This window comes from Dipodomys merriami, unplaced genomic scaffold, assembly GCF_024711535.1.
Source record: "Dipodomys merriami isolate MVZ:Mamm:240054 unplaced genomic scaffold, mDipMer1.0.p SCAF_15, whole genome shotgun sequence".
Taxonomy (NCBI): Eukaryota; Metazoa; Chordata; class Mammalia; order Rodentia; family Heteromyidae; genus Dipodomys; species Dipodomys merriami.
The window spans coordinates 9320925-9343674 of record NW_027202826.1 but is presented as its reverse complement, the minus strand read 5'-3'; the positions used below and the strand labels follow the sequence as shown (position 1 = coordinate 9343674).

Here is a 22750-nt window from a genome sequence, read left to right as displayed (position 1 = left end):
CGTCTGCCGAATGTGGGGTGCCCTAGATTCCATCTCCAGCACCCCACACATGTGTGGGGGTCCAGCCAGGCGGGGTGGCGCTGAGCATCTGCAGTCCTAGCTAGCCAAGAGGATGAGACAGGAGCAACCTCGAAGTCCAAGAATCCAAGACCGGCCTGGGCAGCACAGTGACAGACAATGCTTTAAAACAGTGCTTGGAGGGCTTGGAAGGTGGCTCAGGGGTAGAGCACTTGCCTTGTGTGCATGAGGCCCTGGGTTCGATTCCTCAGTACCACATAAGAAGAAAAAAGCCAGAAGTGATGCTGTGGCACAAGTAGAGCACTCACCTTGAGCTGAAGAGCTGAGGGACAGTGCCCAGGCCCAGAGTTCAAGCCCATGACTGACAGACACACACACATACACACACACACACACACACCAAAGTGCTTGGAGCCAGGCATTGGTGGTTGCTTATACCTGTGATCCTAGCTATTCAAGGGGCTGAGACCTGGAGGACCTAAGTTCAAAGCCAGCCCAGAAGAAAGCCTCCCTCTCCAATTTACCGGCAAAATGCTAGACTTGAGGTGTGGCTCAAATGGTAGCATGCCAAAGCTAAGAGATGGCACAGGGCCCTAAGTTTAAGCTCCAGTAGTGTGCGTGTGGGGGTGGAGAATAAAACTTGAAATGATCTACAGAGCTAAGAGCTTCTGCTCATACACGCTACCTATAAAGGTAACTGTGCACAGTATTTTAAGTGATTTTGTGCATGAAATGAAGGTTTCATGGGTGGAATTTTCCACCTGCGGTGACATGTTGGTGCTCAGAAAGGTGTTGTTGGGAGGCAGGGCCTCACTGCGTGGCCCAGAATGAGCTCACACTCACAGTCACAACTGCGCACCACTGACTTTGAAAGTCGCCACTTTCAGGGCGACAGTCAGAGCTGTGATTTCATGCACTTTCACGGGAATAAGAAGAGATGGTTGATTGGATGATATTATGGAAAAAGGGGGAAAAGGAGGAGGGAGGGAAGAAGAGTCCTTAAAATGTGTAAGTATTCTGTGACCCGTTATCTGTGAGCTGCGTGCGTCCCGTGCCGGCGGCCCGTGGAGAGCTGCTGGGCATCGGGCATCGGGCATTGGGCATCGGGCAGCAGATAGGGAATGAGTGCTTCTGCCATGGACTTTCTTGGCACTGTCCAAGGTACTGGAGACAGAAAGAACATTGAGGCGCTTGACCTCTGGGGTGCTCAGAAACACAAGGAGGAATCGAGCCAAGTAAATAACTCAGTGCTACAACCACTTTACAGGAACAAAGACAGGAGCTGGAAGAGGAGGGGGAGGTGTGGAACGCACCAAGAGGTTCTCCGGCTTGATGTCCCGGTGCACGATGCTGAGGCCGTGCAGGTACCTGAGGGCGCTGGCCAGGTTGTACACCATGGCGCTGCCGTCTCTCTCGGTGTACTTGGTGGAAGAAGTGATGGCATCAAAGAGGTCTCCGCCCTAGAGAATATGCCAGAACATCAGCAGCGCGGCCCTGTGCAGGTGGGCGTGCACATGTTCCATCAGCATGCAGTAAAAAGGGCCCCCCGTCTACAAGCGTCGAGTGTCACATTTATGCTTAGCTAGGAAGCCCACGCCTATAATCCCGGCACACTCAGGAGGCGGGATCTGAGAATCAAGGTTCAAACCCACCCCGGGCAGGAAAGTCTGTGAGACCCTTATCTTCAGGCTTCTGCGTAATGAAAGCTTCTGGAAGGCCCCAAAGGAAACCTTCCGTCTCACCTTGACCAGTTCCATCACCAGGAAGAGCTCGCTCGCCGTCTCCATCTCCTCCACCAGCATGATGATGTTGGGGTGCTTCACCCGGCGCAGGATGGACACCTCATTCTCAATCAAGTGCTCCTGTCAGACGGGGGGAGGGGGTGAGCAGAGTCGCAGGGTGCCCGGATCTGTCCCCCGGCCCAGAGGACCCCGGACAGACAGAGGACAACTGTCTCCTGTCAAGAAAAACCACAGCCTGGCCATCCAACCGCCAAAACAGAGAGGCTGAGGGAGGGAGGGAAGAAAGAAGGAACAGAGGGAGGAAGGAAGAAAGGAAGGGAGGGAGGGAAGAAGGAAGGAAGGAAAGAAGGAAAGAAGGAAGGAAGGGAGGGAGGGAGGAAGGAAGGAAGGAAGGAAGGAAAGGAGGAAGGGAGGAAGAAAGGAAGGAAGGGAGAAAGAAAGGGAGGGAGGGAATAAAGATGGAAGTGAGGGAGAGAGGGAAGGAGGGAGGGAGAAAGAAAGGAAGGAAGGGAGAAAGAGGAACAGAGAGAGGGAGAAAGATAGAAAGGAAGGGAGGAAGGGAGGAGGAAGGGAGAAAGGAAGGGAGGGAGAAAGGAAGGGAGGGAGGGAAGGAGGAAGGGAGGAAGGAAGAGATGTAGGAGGGGGGAAGGAGGAAGGAAGGAAGAGAGGGAGGGAGGGGGAGGAAGGAAGGAAGGAAGGAAGAGAGGGAGGGGGAGGGAGGAAGGAGGGAAGAGAAAGGGAGGGAGGAAGGGAGAGAGGGAGGGAGAAAGGGGGGCTCATGTTGCTGTGCGCCCCCCTTCTCCCCCTCCCCCCCCCCCCCCGCAGCCCGTCTCTCTGAATGCGGGGCATGCAGCACTGTGCCTTTTCAAGCCAGCCAGCTTGAGCCACTGTGATGAGCACTCCCTGATCGCCTGATCACCCTGATCGCAGTAACAAAGCAGAGCCAAATCTACTCCAGTGAGCAGGGAAGGAAAAGCCAGCAAAAAGGCCGACTTCACTCTGCAGCAAGCGAAGCCACGGCAGCGGCCACCTCTGTGGGAAAACACGCCCAAGAGCCTTCCTTCTAAAGCTCCTTCTCCTTCCCCTGGGTCTCCACACTGACCTCTGCCAGGGGCTCTGGGCTGCTAATTTGTTATGGAAAGAAATCCCCTCCCAGACTGGAGTTAAAATAAGGTATGCATCAGAGAAAGAGAAGTCATTAGCCTTGCCAATAAAAGGAAAGTCTTTGGGGACACACAGGGCACCAGCGGGGTCAGAGTTCACACAAGGAACTAGCACTGTTGCCAGGGTCCCCTTCACAGTCCAGTCTCCTGAGCGAGCGGAGGATGCATTGTGTGGCTGCGCCTGTCTCGCAACCTTTCTAGCTTCTAGCCCTGTAAAGTGGTCGCCGGAGAAGCAATCCTCTTCTGGAAAGGAATCATCAGAAGCAAAACCAAGGCCTTGCCATCTTCATACACACCATCTCCCTATTTCTCATGTCCTTTGTCTCTGCCCGGTAAAAACATTCTCTAGTTTGTTCCAAACAGGATATGAATATGACTTCTACCTTGGACCACACTGAATTTACATGTTCTCCCATTAGTCACGATTCTAACTGCAAATAATTTACATATGAATCCTCCAATGGTCCCACCAGCCCGTGGTGATAGAATAAATGACAAGACATCAGCCAAGTGGGAGGAGGATAGGCAAAGGATGATAGGCCAGGCTGATTCCAGCAGCTTTTACAAAGAGACAAGGAAGAGATGGGGGGGGGGTAAGCAGCTCACCCCAAGCAAACCCCTCCCCTCCTTCCCCCTCCCAGCCTCGATCCTCAGTTCTGTCTCATTGATGAACCTGGCAGGCCTAAGCAGACATGGGGATTCCGCCTTGGTTCCTCCTGCAGAGTCCACCCACTCACCTCCTCCGGCCCTCCTGGCAGCTCTCCCCCGGACGGGCAGCGTCTGCACAGGCGGTTTCTAGCCGGGACTTGCTTTCCTCGCCTCTCCAAGGCTCCCCTGCATATTCCTTATGTGCAGTCTGCCCTCACCTGCTCGGGCAGGGCTGGGCTGGGGGCCCTGCTGTCCCCTCCCTCTGTCAATCGCAGCCCTGGGCTCCCATTGCAGTATTTCAGTTGTTCCTGGACTGGTCTATATCTTTCGGGGGACTGAAGCTCATGGATGATTAAAAAAAAAGACGAAAATAATCTGAACAATGTAACGGGCTTAACCTAATATGGAGAGACGAAGGGTCCAGGTTTCCCCTTATAGGTGGAAGCTAGATTTAGCTTATACACTCCTAAGACGTTGAATGGTACGCAAGTACTCATGAACGCATTAAAGGAACTAGAGTAGATTCAAGGGAGATCTCAAATAGTCTAACTCTTTAGAAAGGCAAAAATCAATGTTCAGCAAACGAAAACACCAAGAAACGGGTACTCGAAGGGGGTGGGGTGGGGTCATGGGGTCGACAAAGGCAGAGCAGAAGAGGGGGAGAATGCACTCAAGAATCCAGTGTGTATCCTACAGAACTAAGAAGAGGGAGGGGCGGGGAGGGGCGAGGAGGGGCCGGGAGGGGCGAGGAAGGGCGGGGAGGGGTGGATGAGAATGTTGAAAGGGCTGACATGGGTCAAGGTGCACTGTATTCATAAACTGCCATGTTAAATGGCAACTCCTTTATACAACTACTTAAAGATAATAATTTTTTAAAAATGAGAAAAAGAACCCTATAAACCAAAATATAATATAATTATGTGATCAAATACAAAGGGATTTATAAGCTATTTTTCTACTCTGAGTCTGAGTACTGAGTCTCCAAAACCTGGTTTTCATGGAATTTTCAAGTCAGACCAGCTTCCCTTCAACTACGGTGGCCTCCTATGACCAGCAGCAAAAGTGCTGGTAACTGTGGTTCTAGATCCTTCTCTTTTACCTAACATGCCACCAGAAAGGACTCATAGAAAGAACTTTATTGCCAGATGCTGGTGGCTCACCTAGCTACCCAGGAGGCTGAGATCTGAGGATCACGGTTCAAAGCCAGCCTGGGCAGGAAAAGTCTCTAAGATTCTTATCTCCAATTAACCACCAAAAAGCTGTGGTTCAGGTGGTAGAGCACCAGCCTTGAGATAAAAGCTTAGGCACAATGTCCAGATTCTGAGCTCAAGACCTCAAACTGGTACCAAAAAAAAGACCTTTGTGATCGTTGAGTGACAAACCCCAGTCCAGTGGCTGAGCAACGTTTTGCTCCACCGCCATCTGAGAGGCAAACAGATGTCTCCCCATTAAGGAGACCACTGTTCACAGTTTCTGCTCAACGCTAACCAGTATTTGCTCCAAACCATCCTTGCAGATGTGTGTGCCGCAAATGCCTTCCAGAGGTGCACATGGCCACTGTTTGCTGAGGGAATGCAAATGCTCTTCTCTGGGGAAAAGCTCTGGCGGGTGGGACAGCAGCTTGCTCATAAGACTGGGGGGTTTTCCTAAGCTTGGGGCATCTCTGCTTAGGGCTGTGACCTAGATGCGGGCATTCACCCACCCCCTACCCCCCCACCAGCATCACTTCCGTGGGACCTTGGAGTCTGGGGCCACAGCAAATGTGAGCTCCACTGCTGCTGTGCAGCAGGTGAATATCAGCTGACCGGGATCCGTTCTTCTGTCCTCTGCCAGCCCCTGTGGGGCCAGCGCCTCCCTCATTTCCTTAAAAGCCAGGTAACATCTCAGACCCCACAGAGTACTTAGCATCACTGCTTGATGGGGTTAGATTTTGAACTAAGCATCTCCCAGAAATGAGAACAGACACTTTTCAATAGTCAAAGATCAAATCAGTTGATCCACTTGAGATTCAACATTTCCCCAGGATCACCGGCAGCCGACTCCTGCTCCAGTGCTCCTCTCAGCTCCCCACTTACAACCCTCCTCACAGCAATCATCTCACCAGATTGCTTTAGGTCGTTGTGATGCAGTAGCTCTGCGTACCTACCTTTCCGCAGCATTTGGCTTTGTCTATAATCTTCAGTGCAAACTCTTTTCCAGTGGACCTAGGAATAATGAGAGGACCATTAAAGCCAACTCAGGTGTCATAGCATACGCCTGTGACCCTGGGTATTCAGAAGTCACGATCTGGGAAGGTGGTGTCTGAGACCAGCCTAGGCAAAAGCTTTCTGAGACTGTATCTCAGCTTCTAGCTGTCACAGGAGTACGCATGCCTGCCGTCCCAGCAACACAAAGAAGTTGCACAGTTACAGATGTGAGCCATGAACACCCAGGGCCCAGAGCGATGCTGCTCTTAAACACAGTTGGGACTTACCTACCCATAATTCCTGCTCGATCAGCTGTTATCTGACAGGATGTCTGCAGAAATGAAGTGAGCTGGTACTCGGTGCAGACTGTGAATGAGGCCAGCACAGGACAAAGCTAAGGAGACACTTTCCTATCTAAAAGTTCCCCTTCCTTACTGGCTCACGAATGAGATCTCATATATTAGATATATCTCTAAGTGCCAAAGCACACAAATAGTTTGATGTGCATGCATGTGATTCTCCTGTCACACTGCTTATAAGTGTGCCAAATAGCCCGTCCCAAGGGTGGACTCTTACAGGGATGTGTGTAGGGGCAGGTAAGAATAAATGAAAAGAGGGTAAGTTTGATCAAAGTGTGTTACTATCCTGCCTGGAAGTATCACAGTAAAACCCCTTAGTGCAATTGTTATCTATTAATAAAAATACTTTGACAGAAGAGAATAAACTCAAAGGAGATGAGCCGATCGTCACCCTCTCCTCACCGGTCCATGCACTCTTTGACAACTGCAAAATTGCCATCTCCAATGACTTTCCCAATTCTGTATTTCTCCAGAAGAGTTGAGGATTCGGAGCACCTGTTCCCATTCACACCTGAAAACAGAAATCAAATAAAGTATAAGAAAAAGGCTCCAGGAAACATGGGCATTTCACAGTGATTTCTACATGTTGGCAAAATGATAAATCGCAATGTATTTATTCACCAGTCTCCAGTGAAAACCCAAGAAAACCCCTCGGTGCCCTTCCTTCCTCAAGAGAACACCTGAATCACCAATCTCGGGTTGACTTTCTTTGCTGGAGTAGGAAACCAACAAAATCAGTCTCCTGACAAATCCCTAAAATAAATATCAGCTGAAATCAATGATTAGCTCTTGGGTAAAAGGGAAGTCTAACTAGAACTTTCCCAAACTCTTCCATCCATGCCCCAAAACAAGGAAGGGGAGTGTGGTGAGGATCAATCTTCAGGAATATCCTGAAGATTCACCTGAAGATGATTTTTAGTAAAGAAATACTATGCAGTAAGATGCGCGGTGGTGACAGGCAGACAGGGATGTGTGTTAAGATGGGCAGACGCATATCTGTGTTATCTAATTGAGTCAAAGGAAACACATTTAAGAATTATGCGCCAGGCGCTGGTGGTTCACACCTGTAATCCTAGCTACTCAGGAGACTGAGATCTGAGGATCACAGTTCAAAGCCAGTGCGGACAGGAAAGTCCATGAGATTCTCATCTCCAATTAATCACCAGAAAACCACAAGTGGTGCTGTGGTTCAAAGTGGTAGAACATTAACCTTGAGCAAAAGAGCTCAGGGACAGGGCTTAGGCTCTGAGTTCAAGCCCCATGACCACCACCAACAATATAAAAAGAATTGTGAGCAAATCATCATTAAGGAAGTTCATACCAATGAGATTGTTCCTGTCTTGAAATGATCCTGTACTGTCACTCACTAAGACTAATGAGGTTAGCATGTGGTATGGCCATAGCCCAGTTTGGGAAAAACAGGTTTGGCGATGAGCATCGAATTCACATGGATGATTTCCTGTACCGAGGTAAAGATCAGATTGACAGCTACCTTCAGGACTCATGCAGCGATCAAGTTCCAGTCCACCGTTCACATTGGAAGAAGATCTGCCATGCGTGGAAGTCTGCAGGAGGAGGAGAGGGGCAAGTCTGTATTAGGATACCTTTCCACGTCTTCAGCTTCCCAATCCCTGAATAACAGGGTGTTTATGGAATGCAGAAATCTATTAGTACAGAAATAGGGGAAACATGCCCTTCCTTATCTCTTTCTTTATATATAATTGTATTGTATTTCTTTCTTAGACATATTTTCTTTCTAATTTGTTTTTCAGGTTTTTTTGTTTTGTAGTACTAGGCCTCATGCTTACCATTGGAGCCACGCCCTTTCTATTCAGATTTGCTTCTAGAAAACTGGCGTATTATTTACTTTCATGTTTTGATAATCTGTATTACTTTTTACTTCCACAAAATAAAGGAGGCTTTAAGGCATCACAGTTGAACAAAATACTTATTAGTGGTAAAATAAGGCTTATATTTATATTTATTTATTTATCTATTTTTGTTGGTCGTGGGGCTTGAACTCTGGGCCTGGGCGCTAACTCTCAGCTCTTCAGCTCAAGGTGAGCATGCTACCCCTTGAGCCACAGCGCCACTTTGGATTTTCTAGTGGTTTATTGGAGATAAGAGTCTCATGGACTTTCCTGCCCGGGCTGGCTTTGAATCATGATCCTCAGATCTCAGCCTCCTGAGTAGCTAGGATTACAGGCATGAGCCACTGGCGCCTGGCTATATTTATTTATATCTATATATTATATAAATATTTCTAATAGCTTCTTAAACACCTGGCTCCACAGAGTTCAACCATCTTACTGTCCAACAGTAAAACATAATTAATGATCAATTTCAGTATTTGTAGCATTTTTAATTATACTTAAATAGCTGTGCAAGGGAGTTACCATTTACAAACAGTTGATGAATACAATGCATCTTGATCCAGGTCAGCCCTTTCAATACTCTCACCCGCCCCTCCCCAAACCACCTCTCCCCTCAGTCTTCTTAAATTTGTAGGATATACATTGAATTCTTGACTGGTTTTTGTGGTCTTATTTATTTAGGCACTAAATTAGAAGGGATGCAGCGATTGGTAGAACTCTATAAAAGAATATTTTAAAGCTAAAATGTTTAAAATTAAGGCCCCAGAAAAGAACTTTGTGAGAGTAGAGCTTTGGCTCAAGTTGTAGAGTGTCAGCCTTTGGTGAACAAGCTAAGGGACAGTACCCAGGCCCCAAGTTCATGCCCTAATACTGGCACAAATAGAAAAAAAAGCATTTAGAAAAGCCTACAGAATTAATAGATATGTGCCTGTATTTGAAAATAAGGCTTTCCTGAACAAAATGAATTGCAAAGAAGATAAGGGAATTGTTCTAGTAAAATGCTGCTGACCAGACATGAGACATGGTGATTTTCCTTTCTCCTGCCTCACTATTGAATACCATCTGTAGCTACCACCTTCATGTTCTAAAGACTGCCAAGATGACTTCTCCCCAGTTCATAATCCATGAGTGCAATGAAGACACCGCGGTGTGTCTTTGTGATGCAGACTTTTTTGCTGTTGGTCTCAGTGGGCAGCGTCCACACAGCCCTTTTACCACCAGTGGGGACTGCAGGGGTGGCAGCCTTGTACCAGGCAAGCCTGCTTAGTGCTGCAGCTCCGCAGCAGACAGTGCCTGCCAGTGCTGCAGCCATACTGCTTCAGCTGCTGTACTGTCCTTGGGCTGGTGTTGACCTAGTCCAGGACAGTAAACCGTGTGTGTAAAGAACTTATTCAGAAGTATTTGCCACTGCCTCCACCTCTGTCCATCACTTGTCCTCCTGAGGTCTCTCTCTCTCTCTCTCTCTCTGAGTCTGAAGGTTCTTATACCAGGGACTGTGTTTTGATTGGTTGACCCTATTGTAATTAGATGTTTTGGAAGGTAACATTTTATTGTTCAGGTCCTGCACCATTCTGATTGGTTAATTCATAATCAGCTCCCTTCTGCAAACCCTCTCCCCAGGGGGACAGGAAGGTTATTGAGACTAGAAGGGGTGTGGAGGGGCAGAGGTGAAATGTTTGAAAGTGTATCATCTGTATCTGGTTTCTGGGCCAGGAGTTCTAACTAATTTGCTCTTGGTAATGGTCACAAATGTGCAGGAAGAACCACGAAACAGAGCTGTTTTTATTAAGGATCAATCTAAGCGGATATCCTCTAATCACTCAGTGTACAATGAAACGTGGCTCTTTCAGAGCAGAAGTGAAGCTGGGTTTTCTCCACACTCTGGAGGGATTGCTGAAAACAGGAAGTGCCTATTGTTGAATGGAAGGTAAAGCCTTCTGGGGAACCTGGGAGATATGCAAATGAGCAGTGAGGACATAAGAAATGCAGCCATGACTAACAAAACTCAAAGTTTTCCTGGCCCCAAAAAAGAAAATCTTGTATTTTCCTGTCTCTAGTAAGAGAATTTCTCTCCCACTGACTCAAGGATTAACTTAGCACCTGAGAAATCAAATGTATTTGTGACTAACCTGGTTTCATTTCTATTGTCAAAATAACAATATTTACTACCATCAAAGCTGCAGTCTTTGCATGTAGCTGCATAGCAAAAAGACCTAGGAAGGGCTAAAAAGTTATATATCACCAGGCTGCACTCAGATTGATTGATTGTAAGCAGAGTCCACGTATCAGCATGTGCGTGTGTGTGTGTGTGTGTGTGTGTGTGTGTGTGTGTGTGTGTGTGTGTGTGTGTGTGTGTAATGCTGGGGTTGTCAGGACCTTGCACTCATTTGCTGGTAGGCACACTATCACTTGAGCTACATCCCCAACCATTTTCATTTTTATTTATTTTTCAAATAGAGCGTCCAGCCTTGGACCATAATCCTTTTACCTAGTTTTCCACCTTTCCCAGAAATTGGGTGAGATGGTTTTCATTAACTTTTTGCTTTGCTGGCTTTGAACTGTAATCCTCCCAATCTCTATAATTACAAGGGTAATCCTACAAGGTGAAGTACCTGGCTGAAGTATCCACAATGAGCTAACACATAGCCCTGGTTGACAATGTCTGGGGAAGAAGTTTCTGAAAGCAACTGTAATTAATTGTCCAGCTACCATGAGTTCTCTGACACTCAAGTTGCCTACAGCCATAGAACAACCTTCCTTTGCAAGAAAAAGAAACACTTGTGTGGTTTATTGACCAAAAAAAGAGAAAAAGAAAAGATGGATTCTGATACTAAAGATGAAAAAAGAAACACCACCCAGAAGTACTGTAGATAGTATTTGTTAATAGATTCATGAATAGTTTTGGTGGCTTAGGAATGCATTTAAGAAGAGCAAACTCTATCACTCACATACAGTAAGCATCAATGGTGTCACCTGAAATGGTATTTCTGATCATTGGAAGTACTTGAATATGTAAGATGATACTTTTTTGGGGGGCTGGGTTTTTGTCTAGGTATCATGGTTTCCTCCATACATGGCACAAGCTGCTAATGGTGGAGACCTCACCATGTGTGTATGCAAGGTGTTGGCTTACTGGACTTCTGCCCGCTAAACATGCATGGCTACACTGTTTGGCAGTCAAGTTTTGCCTATTTCTGGGATGCCAGGCCAGTAGAGCTGCAGCCCCTAGGTTACAAATCCAGGGGTTACTATCTGGATCCTTGTAAGTCTAGCCACCAGCCAGTGACCTGTACCGTGCTCATATGCTGAATTTCAGGTGGTTCACTTTCACAAATAATGGGACATTCCATGTGTAAATGTGCTATTTCTACTTAAATAAAGTTCTTACAATGGATCCAACTTGTTCAAGGTGTAATTTATTATTCTTGTGTGTGTGTGTGTGTGTGTGTGTGTGTGTGTGTGTGTGTGTGTGTGTGTGTGTGGTGTGTGCTAGGATTGACACTTGAATTCAGAGCTTCAAGCTCTTGCTTGGCTTTTTCTGATCAAGGCTGGCACTCTACCACTCGAACTATAGTTCACCTTCACCTTCTTGTTTTTGCTGGCAAATTATAGACAAGAATCTCAAAGTGTGTTGTTTTTTTTTTTCCTGCCTAGGCTGGCTTTGAAATGCGATCCTCAGATCTCAGCCTCCTGAGAAGCTGGGATTACAGGCGTGAGCCATTGGTGCCTAGCCTATGATTTGTTTGGTTAGTCTTCAAAACCTTCATTCTTAGCTTCCCCTTGTTCTTTCCTCACCTTCGCTTTGCATCCCTTTGCTTTGTGTCTAACAAAATCAATTATATGCGATGATGGAGTTACCATGGGAAATATGGAGGATTCTGGGCCAAGGAAAAGAGCCTAAAGGTTCAGTTGCTTTGTACCGAAAATGATTCAGTAGCTTTAAAATATGACAGAGGAGCCAGAGCTTGAGAGACAAGCCAAACTGTCTACGGTCAGCAGCCACTGTGGATTTACATTTCACAGCTTGGAAAAGAAGTTTCCAAGTTCATGAGGTCAAAGAGTTACGTTTCAGCTCTGCCAATCAGGATGAGCTACAGCCTGGGCTTTCATCACACCTTACAAATCTGGACAAGCGTTCACCACCGGCAGACCCAGGAGAGCCCATCAGATAAAACATCAGCACACCAGGCGGTTTATCATCTCAAGATGTCGGCTAGCGCTCCACATGGACTTTTTCCTTCCTTCTTTCACCCAACAAGAATGCTCAGAGCAGAGGCCCGCAGCCTCAAACCCAGACATCGCCGGTCACGCTGAAGCCCGACGTCATGACTGCCTACAAAAAGTCTTCAATTCAGACGCGGATGATGAATGAAAGTTCAGGGAAATGCTTTCTTCATCTATCTGGCAGCCGATGACACATTTAGTACTCTTTATTGCCTCTCTGTCCCCAAGAAAACACAGTGATTTAAGCAGACGAAGTATTTCTGCAGGGGCGAGCTCCCTGGCAGATGGAAGGGACGGGAGGACTGGGTAAGAGGAAACAGATCACAGGCCAAGGTCAAGGAGAAACGCTGGGGAGACGAGGACTCAGAGACCCAGACAAGCTCAGCCTTCAGAGAGGAAAAGAAGAACAGCCAGGGAGAACTCAGACTGAAGAGCAAGAGGACGGGAGAGAGAGACCGCAGTGAGGGGGAGGGAAGTCGGTGAGCTTCAGAGAGGAGGCTGGGCAGCAGTGGGGTGAGACACCTCCAGGTGGAAATTGGGGTGGCTGATAGATGAAAATGGAAGGAAGCTCGTGTGGTAGGCAGACTCAGAAGTGGCTCCCCGCAAAGCGTCCCTTCTGGATTTTTTTTCATGCTCTTCCATAGTTCTCCTCTCATCCCAAAGTGGCTGGGGGAGGAGCCAATCTGACTCCTGACACATTACAGAAGGATGGAGGCCGGCCTCTGAAGTCTGGTTCTAGAATCAGGTGCTTCTGGGCGGTCCTGGCTCTTCAGGATCACTGGGGGGGCGGGGGGGATGGTGTCAGTCAGGATACCTGGGAACACGAGGAACCCAGGTCCCACGCTGACAGCCAGCACTCACCTAACAGTAACGGAAGGAATCACCCTGGAAGTGGAGCCTCCCTTCCCATCAGGCCTCCCAGAAACTGCAGCCCAGTAGATCACACAGCCTAAGCAGTCACCACCCAGCTCTCGGCTCCTAGGAGCCTCACCCACAGGAACCGAGTGAAATAACTCGGATGGTTGTGTTAAACTGCTAAACTGTGCCACAGTTTCTTCCTAATAGAGCCGCACCGAGGTTAGTCTTTGGGTTGGAAGATGCATTGCTGCCCGTCCTGCTTACTCACTGCAACGGGGTCTTACTTCTTTCCCTGGGCTGATTCAAATCAAGATCCTCCTACTCCCTAACTCCTATGTAGCTGGGATTATAGAGGTGAGCTATTTTACCCAGCCCTGGTATCTTTTTGGAAGAGTAAACCAAAGTGGCCCTGAGATTCTATCATCAAGAGAGTAAATGTCATACACACCGCCTTATTTTTAATTCTTTCAGTGGGTCTATCAGAATATAATTGTCAAAAATGGGACCAAAGAGGGGAAACTGTGACAGACATCACATTTTTCTTACCTTTCACATCACTTAGCTCAATCCCCCTGAGTAAAACTCAGATGGTAAAAACCCAGGGGGCACCCATAGCCGAGTCCCCACCCAAAGAGACGTGAGGTTTCCTTGCCCCTGTCAATCCTCTGATGGGTTGGGTAGAGATTACCTGTCTCTGGGGCCATTAACGCAACTAGCTAGATAAATAGTTCCTGCTTGTGAAATGCAGTCTTTCATTGTCACACATACCCTCGGAATTGATCTTAATAAGCTATTTTAAACGAAGGAAAAGGAAAAGGCATAGCACTAATGCATAGCAATTATCTGTAATTCTTAATTGGAAATGTCACTGAACAGACACAATGATCCAAACATGGACAGAGGCTGACCAGAGCATTAGAAGGGTACTCAGTACATACAAATGACACGGCTACAAACTGCTGGAAAATAGACACACCCCACATTGCTGAGAACTGTAACGAGATGAAATTTCCACAAGGCAGGACCCCTGAGAAAAGCCAATGGCGACAGACCCATGGCTTTGTGGCCCAGCAGATTCCTTTAGCCACTAATAGTTGAGGTAAAATTTGGCGATCTGAAATCAGCCGTCAAGTGAGGGGAGAAGGAATAGACTCTCCAGCTGCTACCTCCCATCCTCCTCCCCCACTCCTCCGCTTCCCTGGTAACTTAGCTGTAATCCTGGCATTTCACAGGTCATGTAAAGTGCATAATCCATATCCAACAAATGGGAGAAAAGCAAATGGAGACTTCCACAGCTGTTCACAATGCCTGCAAGAGCTCAGCTGGTAGACAGGTGGGGCAGGTCATGGAAAGACCACGCCCCTTTAACGGGAAGTCACTTTGCTCAACAGATGATGCATCTGTTTCTCTTGTGGTAGGAGAAGCAAGCAGGGAGTGTACCGGTGCGCTCTCTGCGGAGGCTGCTTTCTATAGTCATTAAGCTACACCTTGCGTGGAAGAAATACACTTTACCTAATTTTTCAACAACAAGGCAATTTATCATGGGGTTTTAAAGCCCCATGGATCTTCACGCCATAAATATCAGGAAGGGGATGTGTGTCCAGGGTTACTGTGTACTTTCTGGAGACAGCAACTTTGTCCAGTCATGAAGCTGTGGTTTCGGCTATTTCCCTCTGTGAGATTTCCAACAAAGCCAAATTTTGCTAGTCATGTTAACATCACGACTCAGAGGAAGATTTTAAAAGAGTTTTGATGGTGTTTTCTCAAGGCTTTTGCCAAGGCCAGTTATTCTGACTGTAATTAGTAAGGTTTTTTTTTTTTCCTTTCTTTGTCTGCTTACAAAACAACAACAACAACAACTGTAGACCTCTCTCCTTCTACTGGTGTCCTCACCCCACCCGTCTCACTTGATATTTTTATTTTTTTGATGTATTAATTGCACTTTACCATGATATTTTGGATGTGCATATAATATACTTTGCTCAGAACAACCCTCACTATTGTTTTTTCTTGCCCTGCCGTTCCCAGAATCCTCCACTGGTCAACAGCTTTAACAGAGGCTCCTTATACTGTCTTCATACACAGGTGCATTGTATTTTGAAATCATTCACCCTCCATCTTCCCTTTCTCTTCTTCCCTTCCCTTCCTTTTCCTATGCACTACATGTATGTGTATGTACATATGTGGATGTATATGTAAATCTATTTATGTAGGTGCAGGCACACAAGTACATGTTCATGGTTCATGTGGTTTTTAGGCCTAGCTACTCATTGTGAGTTAAAATATACAGCATTTGACTTTTTGAACTTGGCCTCTATTTTATTTAACGTGATGTTCTACCATTCCACCCATTTCCTTTCAAATGACATGATTTTTGTCTTCCATGGTATAGACATCCTACCTTCTTTATCCGTTCCTCTGTTGTTGGGTACCTTGGTCTATCCTGCCATTTGGCTAGTATGAAAAGTGCAGCGATAAACATGAGTTTGTTTTCTTCTATGTTGATGTGTACCCCTTTAGATAGGCACCCAATTGATGAGTTCATAGGTAGTTCCATTTTTAAAAATCGGTCTATTTCAAAGAATTTCCATACTGAATTCCATAGTGGTTTCATTGGTTTACGTTCTTCCTCAACAGTGTGTAAAAGTTCCTTTTTCCCTACAATCTCACCAGCAATTGTCGTCGACTGATTTCTCAGTGCTTCAAAAAGATACATCTTAGTGTAGTTGTGACTTGTATTTCCATTTTCTTTATGGCTAAGGACCTGGAACATTCCTTCTTGTATCTATTAGTATTGGTAAATTTTTAAACTGTACTCATGCCTCCTCCTGCTCCCCCACCAGACAAATAAAACTGTCAAGTTTTGGAATTTGAAATAACAGTCACACAAATACAACACATGCCCTAATTCATACCTTTGACCCTCTGAAACTTCCTGGGCTGGTTGGAGAAGAGCTGGAGGACTTCGTGGACTTAGGTGTAGAGAGTTGGCTGCTGGGAGTTCCATTAACTAGCCAGGAGACAACAAGAGAGACAGATCATCAACCCCAATGACCAGACTCGGTAAAAAAAAAAAACCACACAAAGCACATGCATGAGACAGCTCCAAGGGAATTCACGTTCATTGAAAGCTCTAAGCGGATGGCAAATCAGCAGAAAAGCAGAGATGATATATCTTACTGAGTTACAGACAAAAAACAAAAGTCAGACAGGGAGTGAAATTAACATTATTCTCAGTAATCATTGGCAAACAATGGCATAAGCAAATATATACAACAGTATGGAATTAGAGGTGAGAACTTGTTCATACAATCTGCCTGCCAGAAAAGGTACAGAAATGACTGGCTGTTATACCTGCTTTGTGATGAAAGTTGTTCTCTAACCTCTAGCATCTTCCAATACCGCTGTCTTGGAGTGTATACAAACCAACTTGACTCACCAAATACTCATTTTTTTGTTGTTTTTTGTGTTTTTTTGGCTGGTCCTAGGGCTTGAAATCAGGGCCTGGGCGCTGTCCTTGAGCTTTTATTTTGCTCAGGGCTAATGCTCTACCACTTTGAGCCACAGTGCCACTTCTGGTTTTCAGGTGGTTAACTGGAGATAAGAGGTTCATAGACTTTCTTCCCTGGGCTGGCTTTGAACCATGATCCTCAGATCTCAGCCTCCTGAGTAGCTAGGATTACAGGTGTGAGCCATCAGTGCCCACCTGACCAAAATGTTCTATGACTCTCCCAAATTAACTCTGTCATCATCCAAATACATTTCTTTTGTTTGTTTGCATATTCTTTTTTGTTTGGTTTTGGTGGGGAGTACTGAATCTAGAAGCTTATTCATACTAGTCATCTCCTTCCATTTTATTTTCTTCACATCTTAATTAATTAATCAAAATTAATTAATCAAAATTTCCCTAGTTATTTATATACCTTCTCCAAACTTCCATAAGTTTTTTCAGCTGAAAGTTCAAATTCAATTCTTCATAAGGAAGAACATGGCCCAAGCGTTTAGAAGGTATGGTTAATAAGTAGCATCCTCTGTTGGACAGAATCCCAGTCACATATTTCTGTTATAGCAGGATTCATGCTCATTTCCAATTGTATCACCTATACCTATTTCTGCAGCGATTTTGGAACTGAAAGGTAGTCTATGATCAGTATATTATTTCTAATGAATATTTGTAACATCTCTAATTATTAATCTTCTAAGTTTTATTCCCAAAGTAGATGAAAACTGCCATTCACTTTTATGAAAAGATTTTTTTAAACACAAGGGAGCATATGCCTATTGCTTCAGATAATGCTGCTAAGAATAGAAAACAAAATGCAGAGGGAAAGGCCATGAATAGGTGACTTGAAATGTGAATACCAATTCTTGATGGAAGGAAGAAGTTAAAGAAATATTTATAACTCAATAAGTTGCTTTCAAACAGGGATATCCATGTTTATGAATTCTTGTCTATTTACTGCTCATTGAAGAATTTGGTAAACCTGACTTTTTCAGTTATTTCTTTTTAAAAATTTTTTTTTTGTGAAAATACCATACAGAGGGGTTACAATTACATGGGCAAGGTAATGAGTACATTTCTTATCAAGCATTGTTGCCTCCTTCTTTGTTTCCCCTTCCCATCCCTTCCCATCTCCTCCTCCCTCAGTTATTTCTTAAAGTCAAAAAAACTTTAATTTTTCTAACTCTAAACCTCTCACATTATTTAGATTTTTTTCTCTAACAAATATATGGGGTACTTAGAAGAGTAGTGCAGCAAAAAAAAACACACCATTCATAAGAAACAGAAGGAGAGTATTCCTGTTATTTCTTAAGTTAATTTCAATGAGTTCTGTTTTTAATTAAAAGATGGAGCACAAAAGATTTTTAAGGATGAAACTATGCTGTATGGTACTATAATGGCAGACATACATTATCATTAATTTTCCAGAATCACATACAACATGAAGAAGAGCCTAGTGCAATCTACATATGTGGGGTGACCTCACCTAAAGCTGCTCTAAAAGCAGTCTCTTAAAAACAATCTCCTTCAAAGAGATTCCCATGAAAGAAATATTATCATGGGCAATAAACTACTAAGCTTGCTGAGACAGAATTTCACTTTTTTTTTTTTGGTCAGTTGTGGGGCTTGAACTCTGGGCCTGGGTTCTGTCCCTGAACTCTTCAGCTCAAGGTGAGCACTCTACCACTTGAGCCACTGTGACACTTTTGGTTTTCTGGTGGTTAACTGGAGATAAGAATCTCATGGACTTTCCTGCCCGGGCTGGCTTTGAACCGTGATCCTCAGATCTCAGCCTCCTGAGTAGCTAGGATTACAGGTGTGAGCCACTGGCACATGGCTTCACTTTTTGTTTTTTAAACCGCACCCCACAGGATCATCTGCAGTCACTGGGTCCCAGTCAATCAGCACTGTGGGCTTTCCCTGGTATTCACATAACCCCATTGAGAGCAGAGGCTTTCCTGGACTGGTGCTGGAATGGGGACAGTGATCTTCACATGGCTGTTCCTGACAAACACTGTTCTCCCTACAAATCCACCCACTGACTCCGCGTGGTTGCTTAACAAACCTCACTGCCCGCAGCACACCTCGTGCCAGTCCCCAAATCCCTCTCGTCTTGAGGAGGGACCAGTCATGGGGTGCCTTCTCTGTTTCCAATAGCATTTGGAAGCCCCTGAAAATTGTTCTTGAATAAGAAACCCTAATTCCACTTACTTAGTGGAACTGGCTGGGGGGAGGCTGAGCGGGGCTCTGGGCAGTGTTGGGTGATGCCCTTCACCGCGGGCCTCAGGCAAGGTGGGCACTGATCATCCAGTATCTCCTCCCACTCTCCTGCCCCTGTTTCCTCCACTGCACCCTGGCTTCCCTCCTGGCTTCTCTTACCTCAAAGGTAAGAAATGAAACTTCTGGGGAGGGGAGGGCCTGTTTTCTCTGAATACTTGAAATTTCTATCGATTTCTAGTCCTTTCTCTCCACCTTACCTCATTCCCGCCCTCCCCAGCGCCCCCCCCCCACCTCAGGTTTTTAAGATAAGGACTTGTTATATCTCCCAGTTGGCCTTGAACTCCGTGGTTCAATAGCTCTTCCTGACTCAGCAGGGATTATAGGCCTGCAACACTATTCCCAGACTCCTTGTAACTTATAAATAGTTATAAATATATCACAGATAATGCAGACTGTAAGAGCAAGTCAGGTTCGTGGTAGTGACATCTAACAACCAATCTGCTCCTTCTTGGTGGGCAGGGGATGGGGAGGAGAACAGTACAAAAATAGAACAACATTCTCTAGAATCACAATGAAGTCTCAGCTGTTGATGGAAGAACTGAGCATGCTTTGAACTGCCTTCTTGTAACAGCCATTTGCTTTCTGAGATGTGATTTCAAAATATCACAACTTTTACTTCTGAGTTTCAGGCCTACTCCATCTACAGGGATTCTGTTGAACATTTCACACACTGGAATGCTATGGTGTTCCTGAACCAGTCTTTACACACCCCAAATTCAACTTAAAAGGAATTACTTATAGATTTCTTAAGCTCTGTCTTGAAGTGTTGGCTTGAAGGGCAAATATGCAAGTAAAACATTTTTAGTACAGCATGATAACTGTCCTCTTGAACCTCAGGAGGAAAATGTTGAATCAATCAGACCTGATTCTTGAATCTCTCTCCGTTTATTTATTTTACTGATGTTAAAAAGCCTGTAGAACTATCACTTAAAACAAAAGCTAGGAATATGACCAAAACTAAACCTGCCATAGAATACTTCTGGCCATTGTATTCACTCAATTTTCTTACATTAGTTTTCCCAGATTTAAGATAATTTACAGAGAGACTAATACAATTTAAAGCCAGGTTGATGGCAGAGGTTTATCTTTAGTTAAAAGCACAGTGCCAACTGTCAAAAATTTAGAGGGCCTGAACATGGAGCCTCAATCTTTATGAAAACAGGCATGTAAAAACTAAAAGGAGAACAGAGAACAGTCTGTCTTCTTGTGTGTACAGGAAACACTTCACACTCTTTCTCTGGTCTAGATCATCATAAAAGATTGTGCTTTGTTTTGTGTTTTTGGTGTTTTTTTTCTTTTTGTCAGTTGTGGGGCTTGAACTCAGGTCATTGTCCCTGAGCTTTTTATGGCTCAGAGCTAATGCTCTACCACTCTGAGCCATAGCACCACTTCTGTTTTTCTGGTGGTTAATTGGAGATAAGAGTCTCACGAACTGGAACTGAATGCTGATCCTCAGACCTCAACCTCCAGAGTAACTAGGATTATAGGCATGAGCCATCAGTGCCTGGTCATAAAAGTATTTTGGATTCTAAGTCCTAAACATCCCATGGTCAGGGTAGAGAATAAGGGTAGAAAAGTACTATTGCTTCCATGACCATCTTTGTATTGCTAATATGCTTTATTCTCTTTCAGTAATAATAAAATTTCCAAAATGTCAATGAGCACCCAGACCTCCCCTTGGGTGATGGTGCGTCCTGGGTTGCTGGGTATCCTGAGCACAGACACAGGCACGTGGCAGGCTCCCCATGAAAACTGGTTCTATTGGACACAAGAGGCTGCCGCACCTGCCCATCACGAAGCATTCCATACTGCACACATGTCTGCTGGATAAGCCAGAAACACTCATGGAAATGGAGCCACAGGAAACAGAAATGCAGCGAGAGACAAGAACAGAAACCCAGCAGCGCAACCAAGCCATGAGGATGCTGGCTCACCTGGGGATTTGGCTGTAGAATAGGCACTGGAGTGGCCAGCCCTCTTTACTGTACACACGCAAATGCACAGAGCAAGAGAGACAGTAAGGAGAGTGGTTATTCAGCAGGTTGAAATGCGCACACAAAGAGAAGGGTAAAACATCCTGTCCTGGACGGGGGGGGGGGGGTGCCGCCAAAGGGACATCAGCGGAGGTGCTGTGTCCACAGAAGTCTGTGTAGAATCTGATGTCTGCACTGGTGCTGCTTTGCATGAGCCAGACTCTCCGCCTGGGTTTTCACAACTCTCCTCATTACTATAAATAGTCACAGAGCACCAATACACTGAGATATTCATTGATACTTTAATGATAAAAAATGTCAAAGCTTCTAAATGATGACAAAGCAATAAGCTTCAGACCTGAAAGGCAATAAATGGTGAGTCTGACTCTTAAGGCAGACTAGTTTTGAGCAATAAGCATTGCTGCTTTATTATTCTTGATGAAGAAATGGCCAGAGGAAGCCTTCAAGCGCACGTGTGTGTGTGTGTGTGTGTGTGTTTCACATCAATAAGAGATAATGCTAAGAAAATGAATATTCACAATCACTTAGCACAAAATTCAAAAGACAGTATGACAGTGGTCAAAACGTGAACCAATTCTAGGTGAAAACCCAGAGGACATTAGTAAAGAAACAATCCTCTAAAAACATGCGTCAGTACAAAACTCTAAGAGTCTCACAAAAGACTTAACACCATTGGAAAACAAAGCTAACATTTGGTTTTTGTTGGTCTTTTTTTTTCAGTTCAATAAATATTATTTTATACGATCAGAGGCACATTGGCCTTGCACCTTTCTGCTCCTCCCCGAAGCATCTCCTCCTTTGGTGTGAATGGCTAGAAACATTTGGTTTCAAAAATTGTACCACGTAGACCCTGCAAGCACCGGAGCCTGCTCATGCTGTCTAAAACTATTTCCTACATTTAAAGAAATGGAGGCAGGACCTGCCCCTTGTATGACTGTCTGTTTTCTTGTGTGTGTGTGTTTTTCTGTGTGTGTTAACTACCTGAAGCCGGAGATTTGCTGCGGCGAGAGGGCCCAGGACTTTTGGATCCAGAATATTTAACAGCTGAAGATCGAGAATAAGAGGACTTCAGGACGCGGCACTCTGCAAAGGAAGAAAAGTGTGGCAGTAAATAAAGCAGGTTTGAACACTGACCAAAGGCACGCAACTCATTGTATATAATTGGCTTATTGCCTACAGGTTTGCTATTGTCAACTCTTTTTTTTTTTTTTTGGCCCAGGAAACAAAAGCAAAAAGGGCATCAGGCATGGCTCAAGGAGTAGAGCACTTGCCTGAGTTCGAACCCCAGGGCTGCCAAACAAAATAATAGAATTCTGACATGAATGTGAAAGTTAGGAGTGATGTAAACCATACTTGACAGGTAAATGTATATGTCAGTCCGCCTTAACCTCATAAGAATAAGAAAAAGCATATTCACATAGACAGCCTAAAAGGACGCTGTGCAGGGCCACTTCAGTGGAACTGATCTTAGTCTCTGCATTTGTTTCTTAGTTTTCTGAAACAGAGTCTCACCATGGAACCCAAGCTGGCTTCCAATTCTCTACCTCAGCTTCCAAGTAGCTGAGGCTACAGGTATGGATCACTGTTCTTGGCTCATCTTTCTCCAATCTATCAGAGCTCTTAACATGTCCCAACTTACTAAAGCCCGAGCCCAAGCCAGGCGCCAGTGGCTCTTGTCTGTAATCCTAGCCACTCAGGAGGCTGAGATCTGAGGACTGCAATTTGAAGTCAGCCCAGGCAGAAAGGTCCATGGGACTCTTACCTCCCATTAACCACTATAAAACCAGAAGTAGATGTACTTGTGGCCCAAGAGGTAGAGCCTGAGAGAAAAAGCTAAAGGACAACACTCAAGCCCTGAGTGCAAGTTCCAGTACTAGCACACATGCACACATGCACGCAGAG

The 22750-nt window shown here is 45.3% G+C and overlaps 1 protein-coding gene across 2 annotated transcripts in view; it reads right to left on the bottom strand.

Annotated features, from left to right (window-relative positions):
* Window positions 1–22750, bottom strand: part of Dclk2 (doublecortin like kinase 2) — a 95126-nt gene that overhangs the window by 15354 nt on the left and 57022 nt on the right. Inside the window, exons 4-11 of one of the 2 annotated variants that reach the window (XM_070022188.1) lie at window positions 21830–21931; window positions 20789–20836; window positions 15988–16082; window positions 7609–7681; window positions 6519–6627; window positions 5718–5775; window positions 1761–1880; window positions 1332–1478 (exon numbers count right to left, since the gene is read on the bottom strand). In XM_070022188.1, coding sequence (XP_069878289.1) covers window positions 1332–1478; window positions 1761–1880; window positions 5718–5775; window positions 6519–6627; window positions 7609–7681; window positions 15988–16082; window positions 20789–20836; window positions 21830–21931 — 752 coding nt within the window. The remainder of the gene's footprint in view (window positions 1–1331; window positions 1479–1760; window positions 1881–5717; window positions 5776–6518; window positions 6628–7608; window positions 7682–15987; window positions 16083–20788; window positions 20837–21829; window positions 21932–22750) is intronic. The other variant, XM_070022189.1, reaches the window with a different exon arrangement.